Source organism: Cavia porcellus, unplaced genomic scaffold (genome assembly GCF_034190915.1).
Source record: "Cavia porcellus strain 051 isolate PalLab524CR breed Dunkin Hartley unplaced genomic scaffold, mCavPor4.1 scaffold_1, whole genome shotgun sequence".
In the NCBI taxonomy this organism is placed as follows: Eukaryota; Metazoa; Chordata; class Mammalia; order Rodentia; family Caviidae; genus Cavia; species Cavia porcellus.
In genome coordinates, this window is record NW_026947484.1 from 89,746,536 (window position 1) to 89,760,859 (window position 14,324).

The 14,324-nt window shown below is 33.9% G+C and overlaps 1 protein-coding gene across 9 annotated transcripts in view; it reads right to left on the reverse strand.

The window, feature by feature from the left end:
* Window positions 1-4,139: 4,139 nt before the first annotated feature.
* The window catches only part of Frem1 (FRAS1 related extracellular matrix 1), a 146,762-nt gene continuing 136,577 nt past the window's right edge, over window positions 4,140-14,324 (reverse strand). For 8 of the 9 annotated variants that reach the window (XM_063251355.1, XM_003472257.4, XM_063251359.1 and 5 more), the window contains 2 exons: window positions 8,785-8,870; window positions 4,140-6,795 (listed from right to left, as the gene is read on the reverse strand). In XM_063251355.1, the coding sequence (XP_063107425.1) occupies window positions 6,596-6,795; window positions 8,785-8,870 (286 nt within the window). In that variant the 3' untranslated portion in view covers window positions 4,140-6,595. The remainder of the gene's footprint in view (window positions 6,796-8,784; window positions 8,871-14,324) is intronic. The other variant, XM_063251353.1, reaches the window with a different exon arrangement.

Sequence of the window (14,324 nt, forward strand, 5' to 3'; positions counted from 1 at the left end):
AAGATGGCTGTACTATTAACTGTATTAGTGCTTGGAAAAGAGCAGTTAATACTCATATGATTAGATCAGTTTTACATGTCTATGCCTGGTAATCTAAGAGACCTTTTTGAAGGTAACAATATGCAGTATTATAACTATTGTTAAACTTCTATCATCTTGTTTTGAAAACCTATACTGTTATAGTTTTGGGTTTGTTGTTGTTTGTCTTTTTTGGTTTTTGTTTTTCTTTTCTGTGTCTTTTTTTCTCCTAAATAAATTTTTTAGAAAATAAAGTTTTAGTATTAAATTTTACAATGTTAAAAACTACAGTTTTGTTTCATTTTGTTTTAGTGGTACCAGGGATCTAACTCATGACCACGCACTTGCAAGGCAGGCGCTTTATGCTGCTGAGCTAAATCCCCAGCCCCCTAAAATGATAGTTTTTAAAGTGAATATGTAATTTGTTAAATATGTGCACTGTAAAACTTTCTCCCAATTTGTGGGGTGTATTTGCATTCTCTCAACAGTGTCTTGGTCACTATATACTGACCTTGTGTATACATTTTCATAATTGACTTGGCAAAATCTTGTTTAGAATTTTTCTATCAATATTTGTAAATGTTAATTGCTCTGTGTGTAGTTTTTTTTTCTGGTAATATTTTGTGTAGTCTTGTATCAGAGTATTATTAATAGAAAGTATTCTTTCCAATTCATGGGTGAGTTTTTGTAGATCTTGTATTTCTTCTTCCCTAAATGTGTGTAGAGTTCAACTGTGAAGTCATCTGAGGCTATGTTTTTGTGTGTGTGTGTGAGGAAATTTTAAACTACAAAATCAATTTCAGGGCTGAGGATTTAGCTCAGTGGCATAAGTGCCTGGCAAGCATGAGGCTGTGAGTTTGATCCCCAGTACAAAAAAATGGTCAATTTCATTAGTTGTAATAGGACGTTTTCAAGTTATCTATTTTTATTGTAGTTTGGTAGTTTGCTTTTTTTTTTCCAAAAAATTCATCTATTTTGCCTGGCATTATAGCACATACCTGTAAAGCCAGTATTCAGGAGGCTGAGGCAAGAGGATTGCCAGGAGTTTGAGGCCAGCCTAAGCTACATAGCAAGGCCTTATCTAAAAAAAAAAAAAGAAAAAAGAAAAGAAAGGTTCATCCATTTTATTTGATGCTGAAATTTTTGACGCTGTGTTTTTTATGATATTCCCTTACTATCCTTTTAGTAGTTATAGAATCTTCAGTGATGCAAACTTTCTCATTCTTAATATTAGTAATTCAAATATTTTTCCTAATTAATCTTACTAGTTTCTCTCACTCCATCTTTTCTCCCTTTCCTTTCTCCCTCCTTTCTATTCTCAAAGAATCAGTTTTTTATTTCATTGATTTGGCTTTCTTTCAGATTTTTATTTCATTGATTCCTGCCTGATTTTTATTATTTCCTTATTTGTTTTGTTCTCTTTTCATTTTTAAAATAGAACTAATATAATTGAGTTCATATTTTCTGCCTTCTAATGAGTATTTGCTATTATACAATTCTCCTTATATATATAAATGGTATTCCACAATCTTTAATATATTATTTTCATTTTTATTCAGATCAAAACATTTTAAATTTCTTGTTTTTTTCTTTAACCCATGTGTTAAAGTATATAATAATGTCTAACCACCTGGGAATATTCTAGAAATATTTCTGTTATTTATTTCTAATTTAATTCCATTGTTGTCAGAGACATATTTTGTATGACTTTTAAAGTTACAGAAATTTATGTCTCAGTATGGATCTGCCACAGTAAATGTATCATTTGCACTTAAAAATAAATTATATCCTGCTGTTGTTAGGTGAAGTATTCTATAAATGTCACTTAAGTTAGTTCGTAGTGCCCATATTTATAAATGCTTATTGATTTTCTGGTTACTTGTTCTATCAATTATTGAGAAAGAAGTATTGATATTTCTAAGTATAAACATAGATGTGCCCATTTCTTCTTTCAATTCTATCATCTTTGCTTTAGTTATTTTTAAACTTTATTTTTAGATGTATACATGTTTTGAGTTATTAAATTCTCTTAATATATTAGTGCCTTTTCTATCCTTGGCAATTTTCTTTGCTCTAAAATCTACTCTGTCTAATATTACTATAGCCACTTCAACTTCGACTTGGTTTAGGGTAATATATCTTTCTTTATTCTTATAATTTTAATAAATTTGTGTATTTAAATTTAAATTATGTTTCTTATAGGCAGCATATAGTTTGGCCAGAACATTTTGTTTTCCCGTAGGGTAAGCTGAAATTGAGTGCCTCTGGAAAGCGAAAACACAGATGGAGATAGAAGCAAAAGGTGAACTCACACGTCATTGCTTGGAAAAAGTGTTGCAGGTTACCATGAGCTCTTTAAATGGAAGTGTTGGTTGAGTTTTGTTCCTTTCTATCTTAAGATAAACTAAACTTTATGGCCTAGCAGAGTACAAGGCCTATAAAAACTGTTCATTTTGAACAGTTATATGTGTAACTTATGAAAATAGTATATCCATTTCCTGCACGATCCTGCTCTATAGGCTTGTAAAACTAATTTTGCAAAAATCATGGTATTCTGAACATTACAGATATCCAGACACACTCTGCCATTAGTAACGGTTCTTTCCCATGATTGGTGGGGAGAAAAGAGAGGAAGAACAATAAAACAGAACCGTAAACTTAAAACTATGTCAAATTAGTCTTTCTTTCCCTTTAGCCACTATATGAACAGGTAGGCAAATTCAGGGAGAGGCATGGGCAAAAAACAGGAAAACATATCTTGGATGAGTCAGATACACACACAGCAAATACATCATTCCCTTTATAGTGTTTGAACATGAATTTGTCACTGTGAACTTAGTAGTGTTTTTATTGAGATACACTTCACATAATATAAAATCCACCAATTTAAAGTGTTTAAGTCAACGGCTTTTAATAGATTTACTATGTTGTACAACTATTATCACTAACTCCAGAATATTTCCATCTCAAAAAGAATACCTGTATCTGTTGACAGTTAATGTTACTTCCCAATTCTTCCATACCCTCATGACCACTAATCTGTTTTGTCTTCATAAGTGTGGCTATTTCAAACATTTCATATGAATAGAATCATATAATATGTGATTTAAGTCTTTGTATTGCTTATAATGTTTTAAGCATATGGTGAATTTTATCATACTTCTTAAAAGATATTTTACTGGAGTGTACTAAAACCATCTTACAGAATTATAATAGCTATGCAGAATAGTGAGACCTCATATCTGGTGCTGATTTCTTAACATTGAATCTCTTAGAACCTCAGACTTTATTTTAACATTAGGGTGTTGGATAAGATGATATCAAAATTCTCTCTAATTTCTATTACTCCCTAAATTTCTAAGGTACAGACACACACCATGCTGCCAATTTTTGAAAAAGTAATTGTTAATAAATGCAATTAAATAGATTTTAAATAGTTTTCATAAGCAACTTGGTGCCAAACTAGATCCCAGAGACAGGAAACTTGAGACAGCTACTATAAATAACACTTTGATCTGATTATAAACTCAGGAAATTAGCATCAGTTTCTTAATCGGGAGAAAAAGAAAGCAAAACTCAGCCTGACTTGTCTGTATCTGAGTGTGCTTCCGTCCAATTCTGAAAAAGAATAACACACTGATTTCTGCTGTGACTTCCTCCCTGATAAAGTTGCATATCGTGCTATGCTTTCAAATTTTTCCTTTTTGGCAGTATTGTACTGAACCTAGGACTTTGCACTATGCTATACCCCCGTCCTTTATTTATTTATTTATTTACTTACTTACTTTTCAATTTTCAAGACATGCTCTTGCTAAGTTACCGTGTTGCCCAGGTGGGGCTCTAACTTACAATCCTCTTGCCTCAGTTTCCCAGAGTACTATACTTTTATGCTTTTTATTTTCCTATCCCACATGCTATCAGATCTTTAGTATTTAAAACAGTGATAGGTGCAGAGCTGACAATGTATATTCAATCTATTAAGTGAATTATCTACTGATGCATGAAACTCATATAACTAAAAGCAGATCTAAACAGCAAAGATGGGAGACATGTTAATCATTAAGACCTCAAACCCCTGTGTTCACAAGAAAAAGACAAATGTGAAAAACTAAAACAATATCTGAGAACTAGAAATAATTTTACTTTATTAATTACAATACAGCACTAGTTACAGTACTTTAATATGGTGCTTTTTTGCAGAACTTAACTCCAGTTTATGGCTGAAACTGAACAGAACCATAGCATTAATTAAAATAGGTGCATATATTTTGGCTGTATGAAGAATAAGCAAAAGCAGAAATGCAAATAAGTATCACCTGGTTTATTTTTACCACTCCTTGGAAGGAGATGAAATGATTATCATATGCTTTAAACATTTATTTCTAGCAAATGTATACTATGTGTTTTTTAAGACCAAAATTCAGAAGATTCTGAAAAATTACGTGCCCTTGGATACAGGGGAGTTTTTCACAAGGCGGTACTCAAGCTTGGGGAGAGAACTGGTGACATTCAGGTCTCCTTCTGAGCTACCACCAGTCCTTCCTCCAGTCTCTCCTTTTCTCTTTTATAACTCCCCGTTCTCATTCCACTCATCTCTATCTTTCCTCTCTTCCTATTCCCACCAGAACCAAAAGTGTATGAATGACCAGTTAGGATACAGAGAACATTTGGCAATCATCTATTTCTTTCCCTGAGTTCAACCTCGACCACAATAAAGTAGGAAAGTGAATATTGTCTAGAACTCAGCATGAGTTACTCAACTTTCAGTTACTTGGATTTCCTCACTTGATGACTATTGTCATGATCAGGAATATTTTAAAAAATTTTCTTCTGGTATTTCTAATTGTAAAACCTAAAGCTTTCTCTTTATATGTCATCATTTGCAATTATGTTGTGATATTTTTCATTGCAGAAAAGTGTTACAGATTTACCGTGCCAACCAAGTTCTACCCAACTAAGTTGACATAGCTTTCAAATTCTAAATAGTTTTCACAGAATATTGGTAACAAGCAGTAGCCCTTGAATTTCTTGATCTTTCACTTTCCTCCTAGGACACATTCCTTTTTTCCTTATACTAAATCCTACCTTTGCACACTGCAAGCCAGTGGGTCACAGGATCTGTCCTGGAGCTGGTGTAGGGGTAGGTTTAGCACATTTGGTTGTACACCAGGGGATGCACAGGAGACCTGTGCATTATGCCAATCTAAAGGCTACCTTACATATTTAAGGTAAGGGGCTTCCAGACTTTACAATTACTATATATTTAAATTTAAGTAAGAGACAGAAGGTTTGAGTCTTATGTACCTCTCTATGTAACATTTTCTATTAATCAAAACTTTGATAGGTAAACAGAAATAAAACAAGTCTGTCATATATTTATATCCAGGATCTAGAATAACTTTCTTAAACCACTTTTAGTGTCTACAACACAAAAGGTATTATTATCAAAAAGGCTTGCACTAAAGCCCTGATATATTAAATAACCCAATTTTAATTCTGAAGTTACATTGGCACTCATATAGCAACTTACATTTGATACAACTTTATTTTTCAGTGATTATAAAAAGAGGAAAATCTTTGATAAACATTTCAAAAATAAGGATCTGATTTCCTATGATTAAACCTTAATTTTAGTAAGGTATTCTGTGGGTGATACAATAAATGCTTTATTGCTATAAAAATATTCATGCAGTTCAGTTTATAAATTAAGGTACTCTTCCATTAGAGAATCCAATTAACATAGCATTTCTGAAAATAATATTTAAAGGCTCAAAATTGCAACAAAATTCTGAGTAGACATGTTTTAATAGCTGTTCTCTGTATTACTTTTCTTTATTCATCAGCATAATTCATAGGCTTGCTTCTCAGAAAGCAGTATTTTTCTTCCATATACCAGTTATCATTCCCACACACACCCTTTATTCCATTTGTCCTTGAGAAATACTAGTCAGTACGATAAATACTGATGAGAGATTATGTTTCTTAAAATTTTTCATGACTCTGGAGAAACCCAATCTTTAGCTTTAGAGTGGCACAATGCCAACATTTGTACTGATAAATATAGATGTTTCATCAGTAATAGTGGGCAGCTTCCTGAATTCCCACCTTTGCAGTTTTGAGCCTCTATCTCCAAGAATTTTTCCATCAGAAAGAGAATTGTTCTTTCCATCCACAGTTTCAAATTTTAGGTTTCACATTTAGAAGTTACCAAGGGACAAACAAGCTGTTTGCACCTCAAACTGGGTTTAATGAACCAGTAAGATGAGCTTCACTTATACTGCAATGGTAGTAGCACCTACAATACAAGGCTCATTTGAGGTAACGGAAATAAAAGGAATCCAAGGATCAGAAAATTGATGCTGCCTGAGATTTGGGGCATGGTGAGTATGCATGTCTTCTGAAACAAGTATACCTTACAATAACCTTCCTGAAATTATTACTCTAGGTTCTATTCTTACAAGATTACAAAAGGGTAACCATCCAGTCATGACGAGATGCTTTCTGTGGTGCGATATTCATAAATCTTGTTAATAACAGGTGAGAAATCTCAGGCAGGCACCTGCAAAACCAGTTACATTTAGAGTTTCCTTGAGCACACAAAATTATGAGCTTTCCCTCTACTACAGTTTTTTGTTTGCCATCTCCCTTGTCTTTGAACCAAAACACAGTTCCTTCCAAACTTGGAGTGTTGAGGTGGCCCTCTCTTCCAAGTGGTGAAGGTGACAGGTTCACCACCAGTCCACTCCCAGAGGCCAGCGTGCTCTTGGTCATTCAAACCTAGTGGGACCAAAAGAATGTACCAGAAAATTATATTACATTTATATGTAGATACCAAGTCTATTCTACTCTTCTAAGCACAAGTTAATGTTGGGCCAATTTCTAAAAAAGATAGTAGAAACAGAAAGCACTATAAAACACGATTAAGGGTATAAAGCTTTGGCATCAGGCGACTCTAAGTACCAGGTCTAATTCTACTACTTGTGAGCTGGCTGCTCTGGCCATTTTATTTGCCCTTTCTAAGTCTTACTTTCTCACCTAAGGAAAGGAGACAAAAATAGTACATGTAAGGCTGTTTTGAGGATTTAATTATATAATGCCTAGAAAACTCGGCATATCCACGTGTTTAATAAGTGATAGCTATTATCATTTATGTTATCCTACAGGCGGAGTTCTTATCACAGGGAAGCAAACATTTCCTTGTCCGTTTTTCTTCTTCTTCATTATTTAGATGTCTTAGTTTTTATATTTAAAAGATTACTGTGTATTCTTTTTTTTTTTTTTTCCAGCGGTACCGGGGATCAAATTCATGACCTCAACTTGCCAGGCAGGCGCTTATGCCACTGAGCTAAATCCCTGGCTGTGTATTGTTTTTTAGCCTAGAACTTTAGTCTGGCTACAATTCCCAGGAAAAGCAGCTTTTCTCTTCATCCCTTTCTTCTTCTCCTGGCGATTTCTGTAAACTACTCTTTAATGTTGTGAAGCTTCTGTAATGTTGCTTAAAGAGGCATTTCCCCCTTCTCTCTCATTCATAGTAGAAACAAAAGGGGGGGGGGTGGTAATACAAATCCTCTGATATCTTGAAACTGAAATTTGACCATAAAAACAGTCCTGACTACACAGCATTACCTACTCCCAAATGACACAGTCAATACTTTGGGGTAAAAGCAACTGAAATATTTCCAGTTAGGAATACCTCATTTTTTTCTGGATGGTTTACTTGAATTATCAATCAAATAATACTATGTGTAAGTACATTGTGATAACAAAGTGTTAACATCAGTCAGGAGGTTTTTAAAAATTTATTATTATAGCCAAAATTAGAAAATAATACAATCTTCAGAAACAAGGAAAAAAGTTAAGAGCACCTATAACTTTTTTTTTTTTTTTTTTTTTTTTTGTCTTTTTCCTTTTAATCGGTACCGGGGACCGAACTCAAGACTGTCTGCTTGCAAGGTAGGTGCTTATGCCGCTGAGTTAAATCCCCAGCCCCACCTATAACTTTTTATTCAAGATGAATCATTTCTACGTCTAGCATATATCCCTATATTTATATGTATATTACCTACACATAAATTTAATTAATTTGCTTGCTTTGCTGGGATTTGCTGGGGATTGAACCTAGGACCTTTGCATTAAGCAACCTAGGTCTTTTCTTATGTTTTATATTGACACAGGGTCTCACAAAGTCACTAAGGTGACGAGACTGGGTTCAAACTTTTGGTCCTCCTGCTTCAGCCTCCCAGACTGGGCCTACAGAAATGTACCACCATGCATGGCTTGAATTTTTTTTCATTCTAAATGATTTCATACTTCATAGAATGGTGGACTCTGCTTTGTTACTTAGCACCTTGTTACAAATGCAATATATTAGATTTTATATAGAATATATCAATTTATTTTTGAGTCAGTTATTAGATAAACATAAGGTATTTTGCCATGGTTGTAATAGCTAATGCCTTACATTAGCTATTTTCATTTTAGAAATGCCATCCTTTGAATTTTCTTAGCTATCAGTCTAACCACATCTCTATATCTTTGGGATAGATGTCAAAAATTGAAAACTACTGTGTTAAAAGATTTCCGGTGAGTTTTATTTTTTGGTGCTGTGGACTGAACCCAACGCTGGCACAGACTGAACACATGCTCTTCCCCTGAGCTACAGCCCCAGGACTTAAGGTGACTTTTGGAAGACAGGTACTTAGCCTAACCATCTTTCTCCTGTTACTGCAAACCACAAGTACTTTTCAGTGCAGCACAGATACTTGCCTATCCAAAAGGGCTTCCTCCTGCCGAAGTCCCAGAGCCACTGCATGTGGTGCCTGGAGAATACTGTCACAAGGTTGCCCAGATATCTACACACAAGAACAGCAAAGTCGGTCACAGGGAGTTAACACTTCTGCTCATGCAAAACACACAGCAAAAATAAAAGTAAGTTGAAAATACACTCTCACACACAAAGGTTTATATGCAAAAAGAACTTCTCGAGGCTTTAATACTGTTTTTACTTTCATGAGTACCTACGGGGTTGGAAGTCGGTGACGGCAAGGGAAGTGTTCTCCTCCCCCTTTTTAAAAATAATATCTGAACTTTAAGGTACAGTCCAGTAGATTTTGGATATCTTATTGGGAAATTTGGCAGCTGCCTAGTTATAAAGATTAATTAGTCCATGCCAAAATGTTACTTGTCTCAAGTTTTTCCTAACTGGTATATATTTGGCAGTTACACAGTTAATTTGATCTATAAGATAACCCAGTTATTCAGATAAGATGACTTGAAGTCTAAATTTTGAAATCGATGTGTTTAGCAAAATAACTTAGTAAGTATAACCCCTCTATTGTCAAATCTTCATATATTTGACAGGAGTTACAGCATCTGTTTTTATGAGCACAGGTTAAAATTTTCCAACAAAATAGAGTTCTCTATGAATTTCTGGTAGCTGAATTATTCCTATAAATAATATTTGATTGTGTGTAGTTTCCTGCCAGAGCTTATTAAAAATTTTAAACTTTTAGTAAAAAACCAATAGATCATTTTTCATCCTCCTTAAAAAATATTTCATACAAGAAACATAATGTATGCATATATCATAACATTGTATGCCATAAATATAGTTTTTTCAATTAAAATGGAATTTAAAAAGAATTTTATTATATTTTTAAAAAACAAACAAAAAGTCATGATTTTCTTACTTGGTCACTATCCACTAATATGAAAGCAAAGGAAGCAAAATTAACATTTCATGTAAGGTTAGACAATGGTTGATTTATATTATATTCCTTTTGCCTATGTATTTCCAAATTTAGGTCTATTTCTCTGTTTCTGTCACTACTTGGGATATTATCTGACTCTTAATGATTGTTTTTTGTACTCATTACACGACTATGTTGCTCTGTAACACAGTGGTGTCCTGCAGGCCTCTCGAGATTCGCAGTAAGTCTCTCCCTGACTCTCTCAACCCCCAGCTGCTTCAGAAGTCTGCTGGATCTGGGTTTCAGACTTGGTTCTGAACTCATTGTTTACCATCAGCTCCTCTCTGACGTCACAGAAAGTATGATGGTGCCTTTCCCTCCCCTCACTCTCACACTCAACACGACCATTCTGTAAACGGTGACTGAAACAATGGCGAACACTTGAATTAAGAATAAACTCACTATAGTAAGAAACACATGTCCAAGAACAACGGGATAAGTGTGTTTAGAGCAAAGGGATTATTTGAGGGGGTTAATGGCAATGCATTTGTGATTATAATCAAATTTTAGAATTTGAATATTCACTGTATTTTTTATCATTCCTCCATCAAACATTTACAGCAATTTCTGTCAAATAAAATGTTACAGTGTGTTCCTCATCCACCTGAGTCACTGGATGTGGCTCTTCCTCAAAGTCAAAAGGCCATGAAAGGCAAACACTAATTCAGGACATCGAGGCTGTCTCAGGAGTGACAGTGCAACTAAAGACACTCAGAAAACAGAACTTTCACAACTGCCTCAGACAGGGCAAGAATAATGGGGTATGTGAGGGTATTTTGAGGGGGATTGATGGCAATGTATCTTTCACTCTAACACATTTCTCCAATTTCAACATTTACCATATTTTTGAATCACACCTAATTATGTGTTGTGGCCATAAATGCAAATTTAACAGCTGTGTTAGATGCAGGCCAGGGGAAGGCCTGAGTGAAGATGGGAGGTGAGGGCTCCACTTCCTGTTCTGCTTCTCAGCGTCTTACAGAACTCCTGAATTCCCTTACAAGACTAATTAATGTTTTTGCTGAAGTTAACTTGTCTCACACCCTCAGCCTCAAAAATGTTAGTCTACAAAAATTCATTCTATTTGTTTTTGCTCCTATGCCTATAAAATGTGGTAGATATTATCTATTCAGATAATAACATGTATTTATTCATATAAAAATGAGAAACACATAGATACTAATATAAATATATAATAAAAATCCTTTCATAGCTCTGAAATGTGAAGGCATTCAAAGTATAGAATTAAAAACAGAAACCTGGCTATAGAAATAAACATCTATATCTTTAAGTATTTGATTAAGTATCAGTACATTTCAGGATGATAGGCCAGCAGGGGTTCCAGACACTCCTGTGGGAAGACAAAATGGTCTCATAGATAACGATCTGTAATAATAGAATTACCAAGTATATAGTGACTGTCTTAGGAAATGAGCAGATGAGATTACAATATGTAAATTCAAGAATTGCCTACTTTAGGAGTCTGGCTCCTTTGGGTTAGAAAAATAATACAGCACCAATGGGGAGGAAAAGAGATTGGAGATAAAGATTGAGTGGAGCTAGTAATCTGATTAGGGACAAGGGATAAAGTGAAATAGCCTCTGTAAAGACCTTGGGGTATGTGTGCCAGTGAGAGAGCCCCTGGAAACAGCAAAGAATCGAGTAATGGGTTCTAAGGCCAAATCAAAACCATACTATAGGCACACTAATTCCAATTATAGAATCTAAAATCATCTTCTAAAATGCCTGATAAGAAGGTAAATCCCAGGTTACAAAGTATTAAACCACGATCTCTACCTCCTAGAGGAACTGGCAATTCCCAAGAAAATACGCATTTTCAGCCAACAGGGTTAGAGAAGGGGGAACAATGAATTATAAGGGTAATAGGTGAAAAGAATTATTCAAGAATATATTGCATGGACAGAGAAGAACTTGAGTTAGAGAATACTTTTATTGAGGTGGTGGCCTTACCACCCAAAAATGTTCCTCCTAAAATGATTGGTCCAAAGGTATAAGATGATTTTCTATTTTGCTTTTAATCTGCTGGTAGACTTTTTAAAAATGTCTATGACTAATGGTATGACTGTGATCATTCTTCTTGCCCTATTGAAATAAAATTCATAATGGAGAAACATGCAAATATTATTTCAATTAAATATTTAAAATCAAAATTTTGGGCCAGGGATTTAGCTCAGCGGCATAAGCATCTACCTGGCAAATGTGAAGTCATGAATTCAATCCCTGGTACCAAGAAAATAAAATAAAAGTTTTTGAACTCATATTTTTCACTATGTACTAAGCAAAAATCAGAATGGATTAAAGATATTAATATTAAAACAGACATTAAATCTTCTGAAAGACAGTTGAAGATATTGGTACAGGCAAAGATATTATGAACAAAACTCTAATTACACAGGAACTACCACAAAGAATCAACAACTGGGATCTCACACGATTGAAAAGTTTTGTACAGCAAGAGAAAATACCAACAGAATGAAGAGACAGCCCACAGTGTGGGAGAAAAATGTTTGCCAGCTGTACCTCAGACAAAGGATTACTATCAAGAACACACAAAGAACTCAAAACAATCAGTTCTCCCATATTTAATGACTCAATCTAAAAATGGGCATCTGAAATGAATACACAGTTCTCAGATGAAGAAACATGAACAGCAAATGAATATGTGAAAAAATGTTCAGCATCACTGGTCATTTGAGAGACACAAATTAAAACAACACTGAGATTCTACTTTACCCCAGAAAGAATGACTATAATCAAGAAATTAAACAATAACAAATGCTGGCAGTCTATGGAGAAAAAGGAACCCTTCTCCACTGTTGGTGGGAAAGCTGACTGGTGCGACCACTGTGGAAATCAGCGTGGTGATTCCTTAAAAAACTAGGACTAAAAAAGACAAAAGAAAGCCATTAAAAAAAAAAAAAAAAAAAACTAGGACTAGAGGTCCCTTTCAACCCAGCTATTTCTCTTCTGGGTATCTTCCCAAAAGAATTAAAAACAACACACCACAGCAATATAGGTACACCGATGTTTATAACAGCACTATTTATAATTACCAGATCTTGGAGACAATTTAAATGCCCATTGACTGGGGAATGGATAAAAAAGATGTGGTACTACTCAGCCATAAAGAAGGATAAACTCTAGACTTTTATAGGAAAATGGATGTAACCTGAGACCATATTCACTAGTGAAATAAAAAGACCCACAGTGTAAACATTGTTACACTGCCTCGTTATGTTGTCTCAGTGTGAGAAGCTGAGAGAAAAAATGTATGTGTATATAAAAATGTTTAAAATATAAAGTAAAATCAGAGTTTCCGGTTATATTTAAAATCTCTGGTTATATATAAAAATATATTCCAGAGTAAATATATTTACTTCTCCTTCATACTCTGAAATACCATCTGAAATGATATTTGATAGGTAGATAATTTCTTAATCAATATGGTAAATAACTAACATATAATTTGAGTTGTTTTACAGACACTTTATAAAATATATTTGAAAAGCTCCAGTTACCCCTAAATTTTTTTCTAAAAGAGTAAATAGTCTTAGTTTTATATCAAAAAAGAATAATAGTTTTACAGTTAGAAACAACTCCCTGAGATTAGAATTTAAACAATTTGAACAATAACAGTTGTAAAACTTCTAGATATGATAATTGTTAGTTATAGACCCTTTAAATTGGAGATTTCAGGTCTCATGATAGATTTTATAATGATGCAGTCCAGAACAAAATACCTTTTCATTCATAGTTTTAAAAACTATGAATGACTTAATTCAAATTCAAAACTATGAATGACTTAATTCAAATGCCAGATATGTTCTGATATATTCACTCAACAAATATTGCTCTCAACTCATGCTATTAGATATAGGTGTAGGGATTTTTTTCTCCCTCTGAGAATGGAACCCAGGGCCTTATGCTGAAGTATCCCTTATTTTAAGACATGATCTTACTAAATCACCCAGCCTGGCCTTGAACTTGCAAACCTCCTGCCTCATTCTGCTCTCTAGCTAGGATTAGAGAGTATCAAGGAACTTCTTAACTGGACCGATAATAAGATAACTCAATTAATACTAAATTATATTATTGAATTTAGCAAATTTCGTATTCTTAAAAGAACTTTGTGGGACAGGGTCATGGGAAGAAATGATCAGGATAAACAAGATTACTAATATAAAATGTAGCTTTTAGCATTTACCATGTAAGATATTTGAATTCAAAGAATTATAGCATCTACTTCCCTTATGAATAAGAACTTATTTGTTATTTAGAATAGTGCTTAAAAACATGGTCTGGTCTAGACAGTTCTAGTACAATGTGTCCAATAAATATCTGTCTAACTAATGAACATATAAATTCAGAGCTTGATTTTACCACAGGTCTTTCCAAAAGATTAGCTTAATTCAAATCCAAAGAAAATTTAGGATCCATAATTTAATAAAAATCTTGTTTTGTTTTGTTTTGTTTTGCTGTGGATGATACAAAAACTTTCAAAACATAATGTTGGACTATTACTTTAGAATAGCCCAA